The 26,150-nt window shown below is 41.2% G+C and overlaps 1 protein-coding gene across 7 annotated transcripts in view; it reads right to left on the reverse strand.

Annotated features, from left to right (window-relative positions):
* The window catches only part of MYBPC1 (myosin binding protein C, slow type), a 115,474-nt gene that overhangs the window by 38,328 nt on the left and 50,996 nt on the right, over window positions 1–26,150 (reverse strand). For all 7 annotated transcript variants that reach the window (XM_029912821.1, XM_029912818.1, XM_029912819.1 and 4 more), the window contains 9 exons: window positions 25,775–25,826; window positions 22,985–23,041; window positions 11,806–11,969; window positions 8,062–8,194; window positions 6,467–6,591; window positions 4,572–4,677; window positions 4,066–4,232; window positions 2,182–2,344; window positions 677–783 (listed from right to left, as the gene is read on the reverse strand). In XM_029912821.1, the coding sequence (XP_029768681.1) occupies window positions 677–783; window positions 2,182–2,344; window positions 4,066–4,232; window positions 4,572–4,677; window positions 6,467–6,591; window positions 8,062–8,194; window positions 11,806–11,969; window positions 22,985–23,041; window positions 25,775–25,826 (1,074 nt within the window). The remainder of the gene's footprint in view (window positions 1–676; window positions 784–2,181; window positions 2,345–4,065; window positions 4,233–4,571; window positions 4,678–6,466; window positions 6,592–8,061; window positions 8,195–11,805; window positions 11,970–22,984; window positions 23,042–25,774; window positions 25,827–26,150) is intronic.

Consider the following 26,150-nt stretch of genomic DNA (forward strand, 5'->3'; position numbering starts at 1 on the left):
GAAGCACCGGCTGGGGGCGCAGGGTCTGGGGGCTTCCCGGCAAACCGTGAAGCCGGTAGCGCTCGGGCAGCCCTTTTCGTGTGGCTGGGAGTGGGAGGGAGGAGGGGGCGGAGTTAGGACGGGGTTGGGGCGGGGAAGGGGCGGAGTTGGGGTGGGGCTGGGGGGTGGGAAATGAGCGGGGCCAGGGCCCAGTGGAGGGTCCTCTTTTTTTATTTGTTAGATATGGTAACCCTAATGTGGGGCAAAGTGCACCTGTACTACTATTCCAGTATCAAATACATTGACAAAAAGTGTCAGAATTCAAATGGGATGGAAAGTCAAAACTTTGAAGAACATAATGCTGCATTCTGCTATTGTAACGCATGCTACATAGAGGGCCAGCAGCAAGTGTTTGAAGAAAACTCTTAATACTTGCTTATTTTTAGGCTTAGAAATTCAGCAGGGGAATCTTTCTTCTGGCTTCAATGGTCTTTGGATCAGGCCCTCAAATCATAACCAGATCATGATTTCTGACTATTTCCCTTGTATTTTGCCTAAGTAAAAACTCTGGTTTGCTAATGGGAGATTGCGTGTGTGTTCTGAAGAATTTCTGACCAGAATCTTGGATATCTCACACAGCACTCACTTTCCACAGGTCAAAGAAAACTTTATAACTATAGATGCGTCATGCACTTACCTATGACATGTACTCTGCATGGTATGTTAACTTTGTAGGCATCTGGTACGAACATGTAATCACCTTCATCATCAACAATGGAGCTTGCTATAACCAACCTGTGGATTCTGTGAAAAATTTAAAAAGAAACCCATTTAAATTATATTTTGTAGAATTTATGCAGATAAAAGGAAGAATTATTGTTACATCTCAAGTTACAAGTTCACCAGGTCTGCTCATTTGTGTCAGATTGCTGACTCTAAAAAAATCTTTGCTACTGTATGCTAAATAGTGTTTTAGCTGATTAAACTGTTGGTGATTAGAATTTGATTTTCTTGAGAAGGGCATCAAGGAAAGTAGCAATAGTTAGGGCTCTTGATGTTTTCCATTTGATCATGGAAAACTACAAGGAGTATAATCTCTTTTACTCAAGTGTTTTGAGCCACTCCCTGTAGGGTTGCAATTAGATCTCTATGAGAAAATTTGATGCCCCTTTCCCAGGAACCAGGCCTTATATTTGTTGGTCCTTCCTTGTGACTCTACTGGTTCTGTCCCTGGAACAGAGTGGCAGGGTGGATAAGCAAGGCACGCTGCTCTCTATCCTATGCCTGGGTGAACTCTCCAGAAATACACTCAGATTTTTTTAGGCTCCTGTCTTCTGGTCCGGCTGAGCTATGCTCAGGGCAGGACCCAATTTGAGAGGTGCAGAATAAATGGCTTTATACCACCTTTATGGCTCCCGTACCCAATCCCAGGGCGCCAGGGGCCACAGGTTAGAGCAACGGCAAGGCTATTCTACTGTATGCCAACATAAGGGTCTATTATGCAGCTGGGGTTTGTCCCAAGGTGCTCCTTATATTGGGGTGGCAGAAGAGTGAGTAGAGCCAACATGGTAGCTTTATACCACCCCAAGAATTCTCCTACACATGTGGAATTCCCAGAAACCCATTTTAGTGTGTTGGTGCAGGGCAAAGGAAAAGTATTGTGGTCGAGGATCTGGCCCTTAGCTTTTTTTAAAATGGAGAAAATAGTAAACGAATTTTCTGGAGAATTAGTCCAATGTTCAGAACAGATTTTAAATGCAAAGGGACCTGATAAATGCACATAACTTGCATTGGCAGAAATGTGAATTCTGTGCGCAATACATGGAAATGGAATAGAAACAGACAGTAAAACAGAAATCTTAAAATGGTATTTTTCTATCATTTCTAATAATTGTTTTAATTTTGCTACTTAATGTCCCACAGTGAGTGCAATACAGAAACTTCAGGCAAAATACATCCCTTGAATGTAGGTACATCATGAAATATTCCATTATGGCTAATCAACAGTCTGAGTAAACTGATATAGAGGAGCAGCAGTGAAGCTGGTAGCTGATGAATATTGCTCTTATTGTGAGGTCAAATATAAATATCTCTGATGGGGTTGAATGTGAGAGGTGGAAAATATCAATGGGGCAATTCACATTCTGGAATCGCTTGAGGTCAGTCACTATTACAGTCCAATTCGTGTTTCGGGATGCCTACCTTCCTTTGTGATATAACTTTACACGGTCACTAGCTGGAAGAAGTTGCCCATTTTTGTACCACTTCCCTTCTATGTTCTCAGATATCTCACACTTCAGGGTGATTTCTTTCCCAAGCCTCGCAGTCTGGTCTGTTAGTGGCTGCAGTATCTTCAGTGGTCTCACTTAAGAAAAGAGAACCATGGAAATTAGTGCTGATATTGTATAACCATTCGTGATTGTATTTGGGAGCTGCTACTAGCAGCCATAATCTGAAAATCAGATAAGCACCCCTATGATTACTAACAAAAACGCCTCTCAAGGCTAAATACTAGTAGTATGTACAAATCTAACATGCATTCTTTACTTAAGCCGTGAAACATTTAGCTTTCAAATGTTTCATGTAACAGTGACTAACGGTCTTTAATTGTATGTGTTCTTGAAAAGTGCCATATTGACTGACTGATGGTACAAGAAACATAATTCCGTCTCTGATCCACAGAACAGGCAAGGAATGGGCAAACACTGTGCATGCTTTCCCTAACAACATGCCAATGAGGGACCACCTTCATAGGTCAAATGGTAGATCAATCTTAGTCTATTTATCCCTTGTCCTCCCTACTAAGAGGGACAATTTTTGTGGCATCTGTCCACTAGTAATTGTAGTGAGACCACAAATGTAATTTATATATATATATATAATTATATATGATCACTTATAAGTAGTGCCTTTCTCTCACTTGCAACCTGGACCAGATTCAGACTGGTGATCCAGAAATGAAAATTTGTGTATATTAATAATTTTCACAGCCACCCACACTCCTGGTAGTTATCTTGACTTATTGAGATAGATTAACCAAAATGAGACATGTTCGCAAACACTGCAGGACTTAACATGGCTAGAAGAAAGATAGAATATAATTTAGCAGAGTTCATTCTGTCATAAACACACAAACATTTACAAAATGATTAAAGGTATGTTACAATAATTTCCAACACTTGCCCCAAAGTAAAAAAGCAGTAAACTGCAAATGTGCATACGCTTGGCTAGAAAGCATGTGTATTCTAGCCACTTTTAAAGATATATTGCCACAAACCCCAGTGTTGGAAGTTAATTACATGTATTTCGATGTCATATTTTCAATATTGTTTCTATTCTTTTTTCTCATGACAAGTCTAAGGGTTGGGGATTGGGGAACTAGTTCCTGGTAGCCCTACTCCTACTTACAGAGCGGGTGGGAAAATGTTTATTCTCCCCATGGAAAATGTTGACTCTTCATAAAAAAAAACAACTGTTTTTTTTCCCCTGGTTTGGGGTGAAAAAAAAATTGCCTTTTGGTTTTCTAATGAAAAAGTTAAAAATGTTGAGAAAAACAGATGTTTTCTGTGAAAAATTTCATTTGATCAAAAACCCAATTTTTCATCAAAAAAGTTTTGACAGAAATTTTTCAACCAGCCCTACTTGACTGTCTGTTAACCCCCATAATAGCCAAAGGAAAAGAATGCAATACACTGATCCTGGAGATAAGCAATAGAAAAATCACTATGAGAAAAATCAGTTGAAACCACTGTCTATCATGATGAACAATACTCATTGTTTCGTTGTGCTCCTCCTTGTGCCGGTTTTCAACGGTTGTCCCGTGTCTTATAATTAGATTGTAAGCACCCTGGGACAGGGACCGTCTTTTTGTTCTGTGTTTCTACAGCACACAGCACAATGGGGTTTTGGTCCATGACTAGGACTCCTACGCACTACAGTAATACAAATAAATAAATAAATAAAATATGTTGCTCAGTTTTCCCAGTAGACTCATAGAAATAGGCAAATAGCAATAGTGTACTAGGAAAACAATTCTGTTACAGGAGTAAAATTTCAAGCACAAATAGAAAGATGTACAGTACTTACAATCAACTGCAAGCTTAGCAGCTGATTGCCCTCCAGTTGTCATCACTGAATAGGTTGCATTGTCAGCTTTTGTAGCTTCATCTATGATCAGAGTGTGTTTTTTACCATCAACCTTAAGTCGGTATCGAGATCTAGGTTCATTGGTCAGCTCCACACCATTTTTAAACCTGATAGAGGATAATAAGTATTACTTCCTTAATTAAACTTACCATTGCTAATACTATATCAAGCAAGTTCTGCATGAATGAGTATCCTGAAGAGATCAAGAGAAGCTTTTGTAGAACGTAGGGCAAGAGAAAAGATTTAAGTGAACTAATTCATTAAGGAATTCATTAAACTAAAAGCATATCATTACTGTCACAGTATTTTTAAAAATAATACTTTCTGATATTTTCTAATTACATTTCAGATTTATATACACAGAAGATGAAATTGTCCTTAAGACACTGCACTTTTCATTCTTGGAGAAAACAGCATCTACTCTGAGGTGGATGAAAGTGGCTTACCATTTCACATTTGCATCCTCTTCAGACACTTCACAGGATAATTCTATTCTTTCACCAACATAGGTACTCAGGTCTTCCAGGGCCTTGGTCACCACCACTGGCGGCTCTATGACGAGAAAAAAATAAAGTTTTATGTTTCAGAAACAGAACTAAACGAAATAGAAAAAATGTGTTATAACAGTACAGAAAATAATTATATTTTAAAAATTCTAATGTCAATCATCTTCTTAAGTTATTGGCTAAGACTTTGGGTTTTTTCTACTTGAAATCAATAAGAAGATGGCCCATGTACCAATAGCAGGTATAGTTATTGCAAGATCTTGAGTCAGTTAAAAGAAAAACCTACCTCTTAATCCATTTTACAAACAATGTGTCAACCTAAGTGGATTAAGCACAGATCCACATTCCTATTTTCCTAGAAGCCCTCCATCCCCCAGAGTACAATGGTCTCATCATACATTGCATATGATGAAAATGGTATAATATTGAATCTTCATATGGTAGATCGATCCCTACTTGTTCAAACTCAAGTCAACTTAATAAACAAGAGAGAATACAGCCCATGTGCTACATTAATTTAAAAGGACACTGACAACTATTTGATAGGGGTTTTAGTCACTATTGTTTTAAATAACTTTTTGATATATATGAAATGGCCTTTCTTTTCCTGTAATTTTTCTTCCTACAAACAGGAGTTGCCCTCCAATTTTCTAATGCAGCTTTAACCAAAAGGCTTCCCTTTTACTCAGTTTCCTGCTTGTGCACCAGTAGCACCATCAGTGATTCCAATAAGAATATTAACAGCACAAGTGCTGGGAGACTTGGAGAACCAGCCACCAGTCCACGCACTTGAGAGAAAGAAGAGTTTTCTCTTAAGGTCAGTGGCCTAAATCCAGGGCCGGTGCAAGGATGTTTCGCGCCCTAGGCGAAACTTCCACCTTGCGCCCTCCCCCCTCCCCGAGCCCTGCGGCAGCTCCCCCCCCCCCCGCCCTGAGATGCCTCCCCTGTGGCAGTTCCCCACCCCCACCTCCGCCCTGAGGCTCCTCCCCCATGGCAGCTCCCCCCCGCACCCGGGGAGCCGTGCGGCAGCTCCCCACCCCAGCTCACCTCTGCTCCGCCCCCTCCCTGAGCACGCCGTCACTGCTCCACTTCTCCCGCCTCCCAGGTTTGCGGCACCAATCAGCTGTTTAGCACCGCAAGCCTGGGAGGGAGAGAAGCAAAGCGGGGCGGCGTGCTCAGGGGAGGAGGCGGAGCAGAGGTGAGCTGGGGCGGGGAGTTCCCCTGCGTGCCGCCCCCCCCGCCACCTGCTGCAGGCGGCCCTCCCTGTACCCCTCTGCCCCAGCTCCCTCCACCTAAATGCCAACGATGACTGGGGCGGCCGAAGATCCGGCTGCTGCGGTCGCCGCAGAAGAAAATGCCGCCCCCCAAATGCTAGCGCCCTAGGCGACCGCCTAGGTCGCCTAATAGGTTGCACCAACCCTGCCTAAATCTACAGCTGGAAAGATTGGTTTGCGATGATTTTCAAAAGTTCAGTTGGCTTGAGTGTATTGAATATCACAAATCCCTGTGCTGCTAGGAAGGCTAACACTGTACTCAGTGGGTCCCCCCCAAAAGGTTGCAATCTACCTAGAGGATCACAGCTTCACAAAGCTCCTATGTGCTGAAGTTACCACTAGACCACTAAGAGGTGGAGGAAAGAAGAATCAGTAGGGTTGTCAAAGAGATAGAGAGAGATCTTAGGAGATGGGGAGGGTAGGACGTACAGACACACACTGGGCCAGAGTCTCACCTGATGTAAATCATCATTGTTCCAATAAATTGAGCCAGGCCGATTTACAACAGTTAAGGATCTGGCCTGCTGTTTTAAAACTAAAAAGCAAGATGATGTACACTACCTCTTACAAACAGTTCTGTGGAGCATTTCTCATCACCAGCCGTCACATGATAGCGGGCGTCATCTGCCATTGTGCAGTTATTGATGAACAAAATTCGCTGGTTACCTTTGTGCTCAAAAATGTACCTGTTTGAATTTGCACAGAGCAACCCAGAGTTAGCATAACGTGGTCTCTTTTGTTGTTCTCCTTTTAACTAAAATGTTCAAAGGATTATCGTAGGGGGAAATCCTGTTCTGTGCGTGGCTTTGGAGCGGATGGCCTGAAAGGTCTTCTCCAGCCTTAACAAGGATGGAGATGTAGTAGTAAATAACCAGTAGAAAGAAAAGCTATAGGCTTGTTTGGCACCTAACTCCCTTGGGCTCCTTTGAAAATCCCAGCCACAATTATTTGGAAAAATAATTGTAAACTGGCTCTTGAAAATAGCAGAACAAAGTGGGTATCTGAAGTCCTAGACCAGTAATGGTGAAAATAATCAGTAACAGGAGCCTAGGCTTCATTCTGACACTCAACATATTTTTGAGGTACAATAATAACTGAGGTGAAGAAGTTACCGTTATCGGTAGGCCAGATGGCTCAGGGGAGTTGTAATAGGATATGGACCATTTCACCTTTATGTCACTGGTTCGGATTTGCTTCAGGTCAGTAATAACCAAAGCTCATTAGCATTTGACAGAGGTTCTGCAGCCTGTGTGAAATGAGTTGGTGATTTCAGTTCAGCGTCTACAGGATGGGTGTCCACAAATCAGCCTACAGCGGAACCCTGAATTGGTCAAGGCAGATTAAGGGATTAAAGATAAGATACCTAGACTTTCTGCATGATGGCAGTCATTTAATACTGGGCCAAATCCTGCACTGGCTAATAGTGAGAAGGGGGGCAGGAAAGCTGCTTACTGAGTCCTCTGTACAGGGGCTTTGCTGGTTAGGATGTTCTTGGCAGGCTAGTGCAAGCAGCATACTGGGATTTTGAGTTGAGTACATTTTGCTGTTCCTGGGAGCAGGTTCACTGTGACCTTATCCATTGATAGATAATGCATGGTGCTGACCTTAGCATAAGCGATAATTTATTCAGGGAGCATTGGACATACCTGCTTCCTCCCCTTTCTTCCCAACCACCGCTCCCCTAATTTATAGACTCGCCTCCACCCTCCTGGGGACATGACGCATGGTCTGGTATATAAAGCCAGCCATCTCTCCTCCAAGTCATGCTGCAGAACTGCTATGGAGTAATTCTGACCATACCATTTCCCAATCCCTTACAGATTAGCGGGCAGAATATAGTTCAGTGTGTTTTGTTGTGGGAATATATTTTCTTTCCTCTCCATTCCTGGGGATGCAGAGAATACTCTATATTAACACTGAAGCATATTGTGGATTGTTCTTTGAACTATAGTTCACTGGCACCTTTACAGTGTGCATATAACTTATATGTAGTTTGATTATGATAAACAGTCTGCAAAAGAAGTTGGTGTGAGCTTGGTTACTGAGAGGGGTAAATCTACACAAAACAAAACCAGCGTCAAGGGAAGATGCAATGGTGTTAGTTCAGTGAGAAAGTGTGTGGAATTTATGATATGTGTTTAGTAAAAATCACTTACTTTGTACTTGGTCGTATTTCTTGGCCATTTTTATACCACTTGAGCTCCACCGTTGGATCTGCCAACTCCACCACAAACCTTACTTTACCTCCTTTATCCACCTGATATGCAGGATCCAGAATTTTGGAAAAAGCTGTTGCAGGGTGTATGAAAAGAAGAGGAGAAACAAATGAAAATTTGCATGTTATAAGGACATTGCATAATGCAAAACCCAACTGGGGCTGATACAGTACATAATATGGAACCCATTTATAATGAATTTAACTACGATGGAACTCTCTGTTGTTGTTATTATTGCTACTTAGGCCAACCTTGAAGTCCTTAGGCAAAATTCCCACTGAACTTCCTGTTGTCAGAGTGAGCACTTTGTGGTTTGCCTAAGAGTGAATGAAAGTCCCAGATTGTTTCAGTGGATTGGAATATGCAAACTGCAGTTCCCTTTATAGTGGAACTGTGCAAAGCATTATAAAAATACCTGAAACCAGGCAAAAATAGTCCATTTTCAAATTTCATTACAAGCTCAAAACTAATGAGGTTTGTCAAAAGATTTACTCAGGTTTGCAAATCTGCTTAAGCAAAACCTGGTCTGAGCTATAATTTTGGGCCAATTTGTGACTTTGTATAAAAATCATATAAAAGTATAGTTTCATCTCATTTAAACATAAGGCTAGGTAAAGCCTAGAGGTTTCAAGAGAGTTTCACTTTGAGTTTTTATTTACATTCAGGCACAGAAGTGAGACTCAGGGGAACATGTACCCAGTGGATTGAAAGTGAAGAAAATGTTCCCACAGATAAATTGTTCATGGCTAATTACAGTGTAATCAGTCTTGGTGTGACAGCAATTACAACCTCATGCAGTATCTTTGGGGGAACAGATTGTATTAAGTTTATGTATCACTGTGGGCCAGCAATTATATGTATGATTGTGTTTCTACTCCATGAGGGTGGGTTACCACAGCTCCTTCAGGAACTAGAACTGTGTGTGTGTGTATGGGGGAGAGGGTGAGTAAGGTAAATCACTCATGTTGTAAACACCTCCAGAAAGGTATCTTCCCTGGGGGAGGTTTACATATACCAGTTCAAACTGAGTTTCCAGAGACTATGAAAACAAAGAAAACAAACATTTTGGCTTAAAAAGGCTCTGTTTAAGCTGGCTCAGAACCTTCTTTCTAAGGGGGCGGTGCGGGGGGCTTGTCCCTTACAAAAGGATTGAAGAGACTTTGGCTTACTAGGGCCTCATAAGACTGACGGGTGACCTCTGGTAAGCTTTTATCTTATGCATTGTTTTTTATGTTTTCTCTGTAATGCTTTTACCTTAAGAATAAACGTGCTTGCCTAGCAAGAGCTGTGTGGGAACCTGTAATTGTTGTCAATACATTGTTCATAGCCCTCGGAGAGAAAAAACAATGCACCGGCACTGGCTGTTAGGCAAACTGCCTTGCTGGGAATATCACAGAGTAAGGCAGGAAGTTGTGTAGCCTTAAAAACCCCTGTCAGAAGGGAGTGGCACCAGGGTTCCTGCCCAGAGACAGGTGGCGACTGAACACCTGAAACTTGACTGGGATCTCCTGGAATGCGCCATGGAGGTGGGGATACAGGTGCAGCTACCCTGAAACTGACACTCAGTTTATAGTGCAATTGGGGGGGGGGTGGAGGTGGAAGAAAGGTCTCTACAGATCTGCCAAAGCTACAGATTTTTCCCAAGGTCTATAGGTTTTCAGACTCTCCTACAGGTCTGCAAGGAAAACCTCAGCTGCAGGAAAAACCTCATTGGTTAGGCAGCCCCTCCCCAGGGAATGGGAGAATAGAAAAAGCAGCTAATCAGAACTGCTGCAGGTGCTGAGGGACATCCTGGTCCTTCGCCCCTTGGAGCAGTTAGTGCGCCTTTCCCATCCTTCCTGCTAGAAGATTCAAATGTCCTTGTGTGTAGCAACTGGCTGGGGTGCAGCTGTTCCTGCCAACTCTGCAGTTCCTGCTTTGATTCCCAGCACTGCTTCTGCGTCAGGCCTGGGCGGGGACATGAAGATTCTCCCCACATGGCTTCACCTGCCTCTCCCCGTTTAGAGAGTTCCACCAAACAGAGGAACTGCCATAGTGGCATAGACCAAATGCCCATTTAGTCCAATACTTTTTCAACACTGGCCAGTGCCAGATGCTTCAGCAGATGCGGAACGGTACCCATAAAAGTCAATTGTGCAATAACATGGCTATGGTGATGGAGATGGGTAACTTCTCCCTGACCTCAGGAATTTGGTGGCTGACTTATATCCAGAAGCACAGATTTGATGTTTTATGTAAATTTTTGTTCTAGTTTAGAGCAAGTTTTGTTATTCTTGTTATTCAGATATTTGCTTAATCCCTTTTTGAACCACACTAAGTTAATCACTTCAATAATATCTTTTGGCAGTAAATTTTACAAATTAATTAAATGCTGTGTTTAAAAAAATACCAAAAGTATTTTTTTTTTATTAATTTTAAATATGTTGCTCTTCATTTACATGGACTGTCCCCTTGTTTATGTTTTATTAGAAGGTAAATAGGAGTGAGAGAATAACCTTTTCTATATCAGTTTGTAAGTTAGAAGAGTTCCACCATATTATAGTACGAAGGGACAGTTTAAATCCAATTTCTTTTAACAACCAAGAAAAAAAATGGATCTCTGATTGTGTAAATGACAGTAGATGATTTTAAATTTCCAAGCAAGACTGAAGCAGCAGAACCATTTATTTTACTTCTGGTACTACCTGACATAGTTAAATAAATGTACATTATTTCTGGATTTATTGGCCCAGAATATCTGGTGTGGCCAAACTGCTCAATGCAGAACCAGAGAGATTGAGCAAAGGTGGCCCTTATACCATCTTTATGTTCCCCCAATACTGGTACTGGCCAAGGGTTACTCCAATCTCTGGCATAAGTTAGAGCACTTTAAAGACTGCTCTAACTTACACCCATCTGCCAGTGGCCCCAATGGATTGATCTAATAGATCGGGATCACTGGGATACAAGAAGGCCTTGGCCATGCTCTCTTGTCTCTGGGAATGCTTCCTGACCTGTGTTCTGGGAGGGAGATATCTTCTACACAAGGGGAATCATCTGGGGAACCACTGGAGCAACACAAGTATCTGGAATGAACCTGAGAAGTGACCCGGTATACAAGCAAAGGCCAGAACGTTACCTTGGACAGAATGCGTGTGCATGTACATATGTTGCACTATTTGCGTTACTAAGCATCTTGGGTGGGGAAGGACAGTCCTGAATCAGCCTCCCCTGCACCCAAAGAAGTGTTTGCGCACTAGCCAGGATCTCAGTGGAGCTGAGCGAAGTTTCAAAATTAAGTAAAAAAATAAATGGCGAAGAGCAAGTAAGATGTTTAGTATTCCTTAACTTTAATAATCTAAAGTGTTACTCCTAACACAGGGTCTAAATTCTGCAGTCCTTAACCAAGCAAAACCCCCTTGCAAGTCAATGGGAGTTGTGCTCAATTAAGAACCACAATTTGGCATAGAGGACATTAGTGATAAATACCGAATGGTATGTGGTTTTTATGTTAAGCACTGTGAGCCAAAACCTGCCCCTGGTTTACTCCCCTTACAACCTCTTCAACTTGAGTGGGGTTTCACTGTGTGTAAATCAGGTTAGAGCTTGTCCCTGTATATTTCACGGACTTTGCCTCACCCTCTCTCTCAAGAAGATGGTTCATGTTTGACCAACAGATGTAAGAAACCTTTTCCTTGGTCATACCTGCACTCTTCTTCTCTTCTCTGCGCATGCGTTTCAGACGTTTTAACATGCCTCTCAGATCAGTGATACCGTACTGAAATGCAATCTTCTCATATTCATTGGGATTAGCATTCTTCAGGAGCTCCCACACATCTATTTCGGGCTCTTCCTCTTGTTTAATCTCCCTAACAGTAGCAAAAAAAATATTTTTTTTAATGTAGAATAGTTAATGAGACTTCATTGCATTAGAAAAGAAAGGGACAAGTGGATATTAAATCTATGGTGAGCTTAGAAAAGTTTTGGTTAAGGTTTGAAGATTTAAATCAAAATTTTGATTCACTTAAGGATGGGCTTGAGCTACTGAGGTTAGTTCTGGATTCAAAGTTTCTCACAGTACATGAGGTAACTGAATCAAGGGTTCTGATTTTGTCTCTTATAGACGGATGGCTAACTATGAAATTCAGATCCTGATTCAAACTTCTCCAAAAAGTGCAGGAGAAGTTTGGATCCAAGGTTCTTTTTTGGGATGTCCAAGTATCATCAATCTGTGGGAATTTTTACATTTGCTCACAAGGAAAAAAATATTTGAAAATACAGTAGTATAATGAGGCCTGATTCTGATCTCACACAAACCAGTTTCTCATACTGCTGTAACTTCATTGTCTTCAGTGAAGTCACTTGTGATTTACACCAACATAACTGAGATCACAGTCTAGCATATACATTCTGTAGTTATAAAAGAGGCCTTTATTCTTTGAATGTAGACCCCAATTCTGCAATTGTTTCTGGTAGCGGGACACACACAGAACCTCACTGAAGTCAACAGGAGTCTGTGCAGGCATAAGGGTACACCCGTTGTCAGGAATTAGTGCTTGCAGCTGAGCCTGGGACAGGCTAGCTCCACCTCCCTAGTGATCAACAGAGGACTTGTAGCTGAATCACACTTGGCTTGCAAGAAAATCACCTGATTGGCCAGACTGCCCAACTGGCTGAACGAACCAATGGTGTGCTCTTAAACATAGGAGCAGCATTAGGCCAATGGCTGCTCAACGCATTCGCCCACAGCTGCATTAGTTCCTGCTCCTGGCTTGGCCCCAGCCCTGCTCCTGCCTTGCCTCAATTCAGGTAACCCAGCTCTGGCCCTCAGCTCCAATTCCTGACTTCTGACTCTAGGTTCCTACTCCTGACTACCGACTCCTGCTCCTTCACTAGGCTGGACTCCTGCTCTAATCGCTAGATATGACCACCCACGTTCCGGTCTCTGACAGTTTGTGCAGCCCCAAACCAAAATCGGGGTAGCTTCCTCTTCCAGGATGGATCCCACAAAAACTAACATCCCTTTGTTGGAGTTAGTTGATGCCTTGCAGAATTTACAAACGCAGATTAGCACTCTGCAGGAGCAGAACATTGCCTTTACATACGCAAGCCTTGTATCAGGACCTTAAAGAATCGAAGACTCATTTACCAGGCAATCTTGATGGTCACCATGGAAAGTTTCGTGACTTCCTGAACCACTGTTGGCTCCTATTTCTATTATGCCTGCAAACTTACCCCATGGACTGGTCCAGAATGGGGCTCATCATCAGTTTGCTGACCAGGCACGGGCAGGTCTGGGACTCTCCACTATGGGAAAAATACAGCCCTTTCTTGGGCCAATTCAAGAATTCTGTCCAAGTCATGGACATAATTTTTGATGACCCAAATCGAACATTCACAGCACAAGCTGTGGCATCCTGAGACCAGGATGCCAACCAGTCAGCAACTACGCCACAGAGTTTCAGCGCCTGGTGACGGACACCAAGTGGTACAAAGCTGCACAGTGCTAACATTTCTGGCTTCATCTGAACAATAAGATCAAAGGCAAGCTTGTGTGGGCGGAAGCTCTGACCAGCCTGGATGTCCTTTTTGCATTAAGATAGACAACTGCCTATGGGAATGCTAACAGGAAAAGAAGTGGCTCCCTGGCATTGGTCAGAAAACCTTCCACACCAACCCCACAGCCTGAGCCCATCCAACTGGACACAGCCTGACACCATCTCTCCGATGCAGAGAAAGATCAACATGGGGCATCAGAGCTATGTCTCTACTGCAGAGGACCAAGACACTTTGCCTTGAGTTGTATGGCAAAGGGATGATTGAGAAAATGCCAGGTTCCAGCACCAGTAGAGGGATCTGGGTGAGGCTAGCACTTCCCCTTTGCTCCCATTCATGGCTCCTACAGTGGTCCTCAGGCACCATGATGGCATCTAATCAATGCTCAACACACCTTCAGCTCCTGCTCTATCTACGATACCCCCTGATGACAGAGCTCAGCCTGGAACCACTGGTGCCTCCAGGAATTGTATGGACCTAGAATTTTCCTTAAAACACAAGATTCTGACACTGCATAAGACCATCACTGCATGGAGACCATCAACAGTTCTCTCCTATCTTTAGGCCCAATCACACAAGAGATCGCCCTTGGAGGTCACCACCCATCAGGGTCATCATAAGTCCTTCCAGTTTGGTTTTGTTCATTTCCCACACTTTCCAATCATTCTTAGCATCACATGGCTTGTGACACATGATCCCCACATCCTCTGGGGATCAAGCATGGTGCATTTGAATTCCCGGTACTGCCAGCAGTCCTGCTTTCCTGAGCCCAGTTGTAGGTTAGAGTTTCTCCCTCTGAGTGAGTACAGCCCCACCTCAAGGACTTCAGAACAGGGAGACCCAGCTTGAAGTTGTCCCTGCTGGCCCCAACAGCAAGAAGGCTGATGCTCTGCCTTCTCATTGGTGCTATGATTGTCCTATAAACCTTCAGCCCAGAGCCGAGGCTCCCTTTGGGTGTATCTACTCTCTTGCTGAACCAGAACGACAGGCACTCAGAGTCTATCTCTGAGGGAACCTGGAAAAGGGAATCATCTGTCCTTCTATGTCCCATCTTTTTTTGTGGCCAAGAAAGATGTCTCTCTGAGGTACTCTGTGGACAACTGGGTGTTGAATAAAATAACCACCCAGAATCAGTATTCCCTGTTGCTTATCAACAAATTCTTTGAGCAGCTTTGCTCTGCCAGGGTCTTTACCAAACTAGACCTCCACGGAGCCTAAAACCTGGTTCTGGTTTTGGAAGGGGATCAGTGGAATGCTGCCTTTCACACCCAGTATGGACACTGGAATATCTGGTGATGCCCTTCATACTGTGCAATGCCCCAGTGACCTTCCAACATGTTATCAATGATATTTATATAGAGGTGCTGTATAAGTTTCTTGTTATATAACTCAATGATAGCTTCATCTTTTCTGAAGACCAGACACTTCATGATCAACATGTGTGCCACGTCGTGGAGAGGCTTCATTTGAATCATCTCTATGCAGAATTAGAAAAGTGTGAATTTGATCAGAATATGATTGAGTTCCTAGGTAATATTATTTCCCATAGGGAACTAACTATGGATGCCTGCAAGGTAGCCACCATCTCTAACTGGACAGACCAAGGGACACGTTGGGGGGTGCAGCAGTTTTGAGGCTTCGCCAACTTTTACCAGAAGTACATTTGAAACTTTTCTGATAGCTCCGCTGATGGCACTCTTCCAGAAAGGAGCTCAGTTCGTCTGGTCCCCAAAGGCTTAACTCATCTTTGACCACTTGAAGAGGGCTTTTACATCGGCACCCATCCTGGTCCACTCCAACTCCACCTGGTCACTTATAGTAGAAACCAGCACATCCAACTTTGCCATTGGAGACAAACTATCCGAGCAAAGGGGCACCCATAATCAACTTCATCCTCATGCTTTCTACTCCTGTAAACTAACCCCAGCAGAAACGAATCACAATATCTGGGATAAGGAACTACTAGCAATCAAGACAGCCTTCAAGGAATGGCACCATCTCCTGGAAGGAGCTGAGTTTCTGGTGTAGGTTCTTACAGATCGCAAGAACTCGGAATTCCTCTGCAATGGCCAGGTGCCTGAACCAACACTAGATTTGCTGGTTCCTATTCTTTTCCAGGTTCAACTTCATGGTGATCTACTGCCCAAGGGTAAGAAATGGGAAGGCGTATGCCCTATCCTGCGAAGATGAATACCTCGAAACGGACTCAGAACCCTCTTCCATGGTCCTTAAATCATCTAATTTTATTAGTGGTATGGTGGACAGTAGCCTGATGTCCTCCATCCAATCTCTCTTGTCTTGTGACCCGTTTGCCACCCACCTCTGTCAGATCTTAAATACCACTGTTTCCCCACCAACTCAGAATTTCAACTGAGGGACGGGACAGTCTATTACAAGGAACAGGACTATGTTCCAGAAGGACATTTCATTCCTTCCTGCCCTAGCTTGACTCTTCTTGGAAAATGTTTTCTGATTTCATGGTTTGCCTTCTGGTGTCTTGTAACTCCAAGCTCCACAATTGATTTCCTGGTTTTCTTCAAGCTCCTTGGTGTGGAGTCCCTTATATCACCCTCACCCCAATGGGCAGACGGAACACGTTAACCAGATCTTGGAAAAATGATTCCACTGCTTCTTAAATTACCAATACTACGATTGGGTTCCCTTGTTACCACACACAGAGTTAGTTTATAACAGTTCCACGCATGCCTCCACTCAGCAAAGCCTGTTTTATGATAGTTACAGATTCCATCCTCACTTCCATGCCCACAGTCTCCCTGGTATCCACAGCAGTGGAGCTGGTCACCCATCTGCATCAGATACAACAAGAACTCATAAGCACCGTGAAGGAAGCCTATAAATGCCACGCCAACGAGGGCCATCCAGACATTCCCAACCTTGCAATAGGAGACAAGATCTGGGTGTCCACCCCAGAACCTTAAATCCATCCGCCCCTCAGCTAAACTGCATCACTGGTACATAGGGCCCTTCATGATCATAGAACAGAACAACTTGGTCTCTTTCAAGCTACAGTTTACCAAGTCATTGAAGATTAATCCATGTTCCATACCTCCCTTCTCAAGCCATGCACAGAGAACCTGTTTCCAGCCCGTCCAATCCCCTGCCCACACCCATATCCATCGAGGGGGAAGATGAGTATGTAGTTCGAAAAATCCCTGACTCCAGGTGAGTCTGAGGGAAAGTCTAATACTTGGTTATTGGGAAGGTTATGGTCTGGAAGACCCATCCTGGGAACCAGAGGAGAATATCCACAGAGCAGATTTACTGTGAACTTTTCACTGGTCCCAGGCGAGCTGTCAGGAATTAGGGTTCGCAGCTGAGCCTGGGACCAACAAGCTACACTTCCCTAGTGAGCAACAGAAGATTCACAGCTGAATCACAGTTGACTTGCAGCAGAATCACCTGATTGGCCAGACCACCTGATTAGCTGGAGGAACCAACAGGTATGCTCTTAAGCACAGCAGCAGCATTAGTCCAACGGCTGCTCAAAGCATTTGCCCCACAGCTGCATTAGCTCCTGTACCTGCTCCGGCCTTGGGCCCAGCCTTGCTTCTGCATTGCCTCACTCCAGGTCACCTGGCTCTGACTCTACTCTGATTCCTGACTTTGGCTCTGACCCTTGGCTCGGCCATGTGGACTCTGATTCTGATCCTTGGCTCCGATTCCTGACTTCTGACTCTGACCCTTGACTCTGGTAATCTGGTCTCTGACTCCAGCTCTGATCCTGGGCTCCTATTCCTGGCTACTGACTCCTGTTCTAATCACTAGGCTGACTCCTGCTCCAGCCAGTAGGCATGACTACCCATATCCCCATCTCTGACATCTGTACTCTCAAACTGCAGGACTGGGGTTAAATTTGGTACAAGGTCGGTATTATGGGTCCACCGATACCTATACTCATGACACAAATATGTTGACCTCTGTACTTTAGTACCGTGGTCTTTAGTAATGGGAAGCATTTTTTAGATCTCTAGAGTTAGTTCTGTTTGTTCACGCTTATCAGATTTCATATTAAACAAGCGAGAGTATCATATTTATTGTAGTTAGCTTCAAAGTCTATATTTGAGCTAACAGAGTCAGCTGATAAAAAAACTAGTTAACTATTTTGCAACTGGCAAGCATTAAATGCAGGGATAATGGGGCAGTCTGGATAAGATCATAATTGTGATGAGATCCACTGGTTATCTCAGAAAAAGCTACTAGTATAATTTAGGGGCATTGGGGAGAGAGGGCAAAGGTCTTGACCCTTCTTTTCCAGAAGCATGGCCTGGCTGAGACCAGGGTTGCCCTGATTAAATCTGACAGGTTCTGGGGGAATCAGTACTTTTGGCAACAGAGCAAGAACACAAATGTATGGAAAAATAAAAAAAACTTCAGCCTTTATTGCCTTATGGGATAGAGAAATAATGGGATCTTTGAGAAGTCTGACAGGGTTGGGCCAGTGATTATGGAACAGTACTATACCATTATATAATCCATAAAGTTTACAAGCTTTTATAGTAGTTCAGTGGTATTTTTAAGAAATAACTAAAGATGATTCAAAATGTTTATGGTGTGTAGTATTACTCGTAAGATAATATAAAGACTGGCATTGCATGATATTTTATGTCTTTAATTTTTGTTTTATGCTTATGATTTATGGAGACTGACTACTTACTGAAAACAGTCGTGTTTCAATGAGATTCCTCCTGCATGAGATCAGGTCAAAACCAGCTTGCAAACATATGTAAAAGCTGACACGCGCTAAGGGGTAGAATTCTTATCTCATTGCGCTGGCCATTAGCTGTGCAACTCCTATCAATGCTAATGAGAGTTACACACACAAATCCACATGAACCGAGATGATAATGTGCCCCGTTAAAACCAGGCAGTGGTTGAGAATGAGGATCAGCATATCCAGATTTTCAAGTAATTAAACAATTATTCCAGACTCTCTATTCACCTTGCATAACTAAGAACAAATTTTGACACTTTGAACAACCACACTTTGTTCTGAGACTATAATATTTGTACCTGTGGATAGTGGGCAAACATTTATTACTTTCCAGACAGATCCATTGTAAATTATCTAGACCACAATCTCATCCAATTCCCCCCCCCCCGAGATATGTGCATTTTGTTAAAAAAATTATTTTAAAAAAAAGTATAAATGTTTGAGTCTCTTTGAGATCTAGCACCTTTTGGAATTTCATGGCATTATTGACCCATTGCTGTGATAAGACATGCCACCTCACACAGTATGTCATTAAGATGGCTTATTGGTTTGACTTCCTGTGAGAGCATCACAAAATAATAATAAAAAAAGAAGCATTCAGACTGTACACATTTAGACTTTTGTTAAAATATATATTTCAGGTACTTATATATTGAATTTCAGCAGCTGAAATGTGGAGGCAAAATACTGGTCTTATCAATATAAAATTATTCTATTTAAAAACACCTTGGTTTGGTTTCCCCATTAACCACACAAGAGTTATACTGTGTTTCTATGAATATATATTTTTATCAAATAAAACAATGAATTATTTATGTTAGTGAAGTGATAGTCACAATTTCACATTACCACAAAAACAATGAAACCTCCCCACATGTAATCCATATATTAGTACAAAAAAAACCCCAAGACAGTCAATCAGAACTCTCATGTTACTGTTGTTTCAGTGGGATAGTTAAATGAACACACGTCAAATTTCAGAGGGGTAACCATGTTAGTCTGGATCTGTAAAAAGCAACAAAGAGTCCTGTGGCACCTTATAGACGAACAGAAGTATTGGAGCATAAGCTCATGTGTCTGATGAAGTGGGTATTCACCCACAAAAGCTTATGCTCCAATACTTCTGTTAGTCTATAAGGTGCCACAGGACTCTTTGTTGCTTTTTACACAACAAATTGAAGTTCCTAGTTAGGAATGAAGAGAGGATAAAAAATGGAGACCTGGTGGATATGAATCAATTCAAACAATTCTTTCACATCCTGCTTCTACTATATACTGAAAGTTGGTCCCATAGAAGCTCTGCCACTGGTTAAGTTAGAAACTGCTCTTGGTTCTATCAGGTATTTTTATTTTTCTTGTAGGACAAAGTGTAGCTATTTAGATATCTAAGTTATTTATATGGCCCCTGTTATCATACTATCTAAGACCTTCACAATCTTTAATGTATTTAATGGCACATGTTTTTTTCTCAGTCAGAGGTGAGTGCTAGCAGAGATTAAGGGAAAATTCTCCCTTCAATTATGCATGCGTAGGAAATTATGCATCCCGCAGCGTAGGAAAGATAGGAAGTATGGAAAGAGACCACACTGGCTTAACCAGGAGATCTTCAATTTATCTAAAAAATCAAAAAAGAGTCCTACAAAAAGTGGAAACTAGGTCAAATTACAAAGGATGAATATAAACAAATAACACTAGCATGTAGGGACAAAATTAGAAAGGCCAAGGCACAAAACGAGATCAAACTAGCTAGAGACATAAAGGGTACCAAGAAAACATTCTACAACTACATTAGATGCAAGAAGAAGACCAAGGACAGGGTAGGCCCATTGCTCAATGATGGGGGGAAATAATAACAGAAAATGTGGAAATGGCAGAGGTGCTTAATGACTTCTTTGTTTCGGTTTTCACCAAGAAGGTTGGTAGTAATTGGACATCTAACATAGTGAATGCCATTGAAAATGAGGTAGGATCAGAGGCTAAAATAGGAAAAGAACAAGTTAAAAATTACTTAGACAAATTAGATGTCTTTAAGTCACCAGGGCCTGATGAAATGCATCCTAGAATACTCAAGGAGCTGACTGAGGAGATATCTGAGCAATTAGTGATTATCTTTGAAACGTCATGGAAGACGGGAAGGATTCCAGAAGACTGGAAAAGTGCAACTATAGTGCCAATCTATAAAAAGGGAAATAAGGACAACCCAGGGAATTACTGACCAGTCAGCTTAACTTCTGTACCCATAAAAATAATGGCGTAAATAATTAAGCAATCAATCTGCAAACATCTAGAAGATAATAAGGTGATACATAAAAGTCAGCATGGATCTGTCAAGAACAAATTGTGTCAAACCAACCTGATAGCTTTCTTTGACAGGGTAACAAGCCTTGTGGATAGGGGGGAAGTGGTAGACATGGCATATCTTGTCTTTAGTAAAGCTTTTGATACTGTCTCGCATGACCTTCTCATAAACAAACTAGGGAAATGCAACCTAGATGGAGCTACTATAAAATGAGTGCATAACTGGTTGGAAAACCGTTCCCAGAGAGTAGCTATCAGTGGTTCACAGTTATGCTGGAAGGGCATAATGAGTGGGGTCCCGCAGGGATCAGTTCTGGGTCCGGTTCTGTTCAATATCTTCATCAATGATTTATATAATGGCATAGAGAGTACACTTATAAAGTTTGCAGACGATACCAAGCTGGGGGCCGGGGGGGTTGAAAGTGCTTTGGAGGATAGGATTAAAATTCAAAATCATCTGGACAAACTGGAGAAATGATCTGAGGTAAACAGGATGAAATTCAATAAGGACAAATGCAAAGTACTCCATGTAGGAAGGAACAATCAATTGCACACGTACAAAATGGGAAATTACTGCCTAGGAAGGAGTACTGCGGAAAGGGATCTGGGGTCATAGTGGATGACAAACTAAATATGAGTCAACAGTGTAACACTGTTGCAAAAAAAGCAAACATCATTCTGGGATGTATTAGCAGGAGTGTTGTAAGCAAGCTATGAGAAGTAATTCCTCTACTTTGTGCTGATTAGGCCTCAACTGGAGGTGTCCAGGTCTGGGCACCACATTTCAGAAAAGATGTGGACAAATTGGAGAAAGACCACAGAAGAGCAACAAAAGATGATTAAAGATCTAGAAAACATGACCTAAGAGGGAAGATTGAAAAAAATTGGCTTGTTTAGTCTGGAGAAGAGAAGACTGAGAGAGGACATAACAGTTTTGAAGTACATAAAAGCTTGTTACAAGGAGGAGGGAGGCAAATTGTTCTTTGTAACCTCTGAGGATAGGACAAGAAGCAATGGGCTTAAATTGCAGCAAGGCAGGTTTAGGTTGGACATTAGGAAAAACTTCGTAACTGTCAGAGTGGTTAAGTACTGGAATAAATTGCCTAGGGAGGTTGTGGAATCTCCATCATTGGGGATTTTTAAGAGCAAGTTAGACAAACACCTGTCAGGGATGGTCCAGATAATACTTAGTCCTGCCATGAGTGCAGGGGACTGGACTAGATGACCTCTTGAGGTCCCTTCCAGTCCTATGATTCTATGCTCACCTCTCATTGATATCAATGGAAGTTGCACTATACTATATCCAAGGGCAAAACTGGGTCCAAGGTCTAGAAACCTGGAGAGATGTGACTGTCCTAATAGCAACCACACTTTAAATGGGGTCTTGAGGAGCAGATGCCTAATATTTTTAGCTGCCATCACATGAAGGAAAATCAACTTAACATTGAACACTTGTTGTTCATATACCTAAAGGTTTGGTGTGCATGTACAAAAATTTGATGTTAGGTCCTCTTTGGTTATTAGAACTGCAAAGTCATGCTGCATATCAGCTGAAAGCTAATTTTTCCTCATTTTTGTAAGAAGCTATCAAGTTTTACTTAGGACCTCACTGTCTCAATAATATATCTGCCTGTTCCTTGAACAACCTGTTTGTTGCTTTTTGGTCAGATGATGGAAGAGCACATAATGCTCAATAAATAATAAGTTTACTGCATTCTCTAGCTTGGGCATGGAGAAGGGAAGAGCAGAAGAGTCAGCGATCATCTAAAAAAATATCCTTCTTCCCTGATTTGCACATCTTGAACCAGAAAACCCCTTGGAAATAATATAAATGCCTACATTTTGAAAGCATTGTATGTAATTTCCAGTCAGGATATTTGCTAAAGTTAATTTAAAGTGTGCCCAAAAGAGCCAGTTTACCCGCTATAGTTTCTTACTTTCACACCAGACTCAATTTTCCAACCTGCTCATCCCTGCATAGGAAAAAAAACTCATGCAAACACAAAATAAATAGCATGTAGACTAAATACTATTGATTTGTTCCATTAAGAAAGTGCATCACAACCTAAAATCTTTGATACACTCAAATCTGAGGTTTCTTTCCTGCCTACTATGTTTACATGATATGATTAGTTGAACTTTTGCATTTCATACTCAAATAATTAAAAGTTAGGAATATCAGAAGAAAGTAAGATCATAAAATTCTTGAGAAATGATTAATGCTAAACCTGACTCTTTCTGCGTATGAACCTAATGATTTCCAATCCACACCTGCTCACTTCATCACTTGGTTCTCACCTACGTTTCAGGAGACCACTAAAGTCAAGTTCTCCTGCATCCTCTTGTCCTTCACCGCTGTTGTTAATAAAAAAAAGATCAAATCTTTGTTTAATACAGAGAGACTTGGACAACACACATTGCAAACACTCTAGATGTCCTGTATATGCAATACTGTCTAGGCACACAAATAATGGTATAAAATCAACACAAACTTGTATTCGTTTCCACGCAAGTTATGGTTCCATAACAAGCACTTGTGAAAAATAAACACAAAGGTTTGTATTGCTTGCTGTTATACTTTGAAGGCAAATTTTTGTAGATTGCATACATTAATTTGCTAAGATTTGTGTTATATTTTAGAACACAAATTCACTTAAGCCAATCAACACAAAGGGCTTTGTTTTTGGGTTTGAGTAATATGTATGTGTAAAAAACAAAGGGCTTGTGCTGATTTCTGTTATAAATATAAAACAAAGATTTGCATTGTTGAGAGTGCTGCATTTAACAATGCATAGCTGTGTCAAATACCAGCTAGCAAAGCATTACACTTAAGTTTAACCTCTGTGTGTCAGCGAAGGGAGAAGTCAGACAGAAAAAAAGAAAAACAATACTTTGTACTCTTTTAAAATGGGATTGTAGCCTTTTTAAAGATGCAGTCCCTTCTAGAAGGTCTTCTTAAGCAAGAACATTTTATTACAATATACAGTACAGAGAAGAAAATGCTCTATTGTTGGGGTGATGACAGTAAACATTAGGGGTGAAATCCTGGCACTATTGAAGTCAATGTCAGTTAACTCAATGGCACTTGGATTTCACCTTAGAGTTTGCATACAGTATTCCTTTAAAGTTTTCAGAAGTCATTTTTTCTGTCAGCATTGTGGTTGCTGCTGAGTTATAGTACAGTGTGCAAAAATGCACCCCTAGGAAAGAATTCACCTTGAAATTAATATTCTTCTGAGCATGAATTTATCTCAATAACTCATCATTCAATAAAAGAAGTTACTACTTAATCACAATTATAAAGGATGTTTGCTTATTTCTTTAAGTTAACAAATGATACTGGTTTTCTGTCCACAAACTACGTTCCCAATATTTACATTTCTGTTCTGGTAAGAAAAATGTGTGCAGATTTAGAAAGTGTAAAGACTATATCATACCAGTGGTTTTAATGGCTATTTTATCTCAAATTCCAATAACCTGCGAGAAGATTTAGGATATAATGCTGTATACTAAGACTTCTGTAATGCATATATTTTAATTTTATTATAAAGATGAATTTGACATACATTTTTCTTTTTATCATAAAATAATCCTGTCGCATTGAAGTCAACTGGAATTTTGCCATTGATTTCAATGAGTGCAGGACTGGGCCCACAGTAACTTTCACATCATAGATGATTACTATCAGGGAGCATATAGTAGGATATTTTAATGAATCACTAAATAAAATTTTAAAAATTCTTGTAAAGAAATAGATAATATTTAATGGCATCTTACAAATAAGATGGAAAATGTATTGGGAAACACACATTAAAAGAGTTTAAAACACAAGTTCTGTCTTATGAAGTAATGATCTTAAGTGTCAATAACTATTTTAAAATGTTTGGATGTTTTCTGTCTCTGATGTTATCTATCCGCCCCCTGCTACAACACACAACCTTCTTTTGCAATGTGCTGGCTAAATCTCACTTGTGTAATTATTGTCTGCCTATCTAAAGTTCCTGTCTATTTTTAAATGAATGAGAGAAACAAGGTGGGTGAAGTAATACACATTTTTCATTTTCTGCCCTGAACTACTGTGTACTGTTAGTATATGATGTTTATAGGCTACTATCTTCTATCCCAGAAGACACTGCTTGCAAAAAGACAGCGTCTTTGGAATCTTCACACACTAGTTGCTACATAATTGGTGTGGTTATTTAACTCTGGAGTAGAGCTAGGTGAAATTTTTCAGATGAATAGTTTATTCACCTAAAAATACCATTCTAGTCAACCTGAAACAATTTGCGAATAGTTTCAGACAGAAAAAAATGTGGCTAGATTCACAAAATGGCTGAAGGTAGAGAAGTGATGGTGATACTCTCACCTGGGATGTGGGAAACCCAAGTTCAAAACCCCGCTCCACATCTGACAGAGGAGGAAACTGAATCCATGTCTCCCACCTCCCAAGTGAGTACCTGTAAATCACTGGGCTAATTAGTAAAAGGGGCACCTCCTTCATCTGGTTATTATGTGAATGTAGCTCTTTTGAAATACCCAGAAACAAAACATTTCAGGTTAAATGGCTTATTTTGTTTGACCCAAAATGGACTTCTTTAATTCACCTATATTTGGGGGGATGTTTTGATTTAGTTTGACCTGAACGAAAATTTTTTTCCTTTTTTTTTTTTATCTGCCAGTGAACCAAAATCAGTTATTTCCCCAGCTCTACTCTGGAGTTACTTAAAGAAAATGATATATAAGCTTTTATCTCTTAAAAATGGAATTTCATAAATGCAATCCTATAACTTTATTTAGCCTTTGCTGTGCTTACTGTATGATTATTTAACTCCATCAACACTTCCCCTTATAGCAATTACACTCGACTCTCATTTTAAAGTCCATTATACTGTATATGCAGTTTCTGATATAAGGCTACTTCATCCCACCCACTTTCAATTATCTTACATTCCACTTTTTTCATCCTTATTTATAACACCACCTTTTTATAACACTTGATATGCTTGGCTAGGAGAGATGGTATGAGGTGATTGTATGCTATATGTGTCCATTATTGAGTAACTTCACAGGATCACCACTTGAAGTTACCTTCTTTTGAAAGCAGATCGGATGTCAATAGATGGAGCAGCCTGAGAAGATTCTATGAAAGAAAAAAAGTTAAAGAAATATTTTTACCTTGGTGCTTTAAACTACTTCAGTTTCATTGCTAAGTGACCACCGTGTATATGCCCTTCTGGCATCAAGATCTGCCAAGTGCAAGTCTCATCAGTGCAGAGGTAATCTTTTTTAGTACATTTCTCTAAACTACATTATACATTTCTGCATACAAGATCAAATTGTGTGATTTTTCTCTCACATTCCCTCCTGACCGCACACACCCTGTGTCTCTCTCACTTTTTTTCTCTCACTGACATCTTCCAGTTTTCAAAGTAAATTCACTCCTGTCCAACATCTTACAGGAAAA

Source organism: Terrapene carolina, unplaced genomic scaffold (assembly GCF_002925995.2).
Source record: "Terrapene carolina triunguis isolate 2854851 unplaced genomic scaffold, T_m_triunguis-2.0 Scaffold247, whole genome shotgun sequence".
Taxonomy (NCBI): Eukaryota; Metazoa; Chordata; order Testudines; family Emydidae; genus Terrapene; species Terrapene triunguis.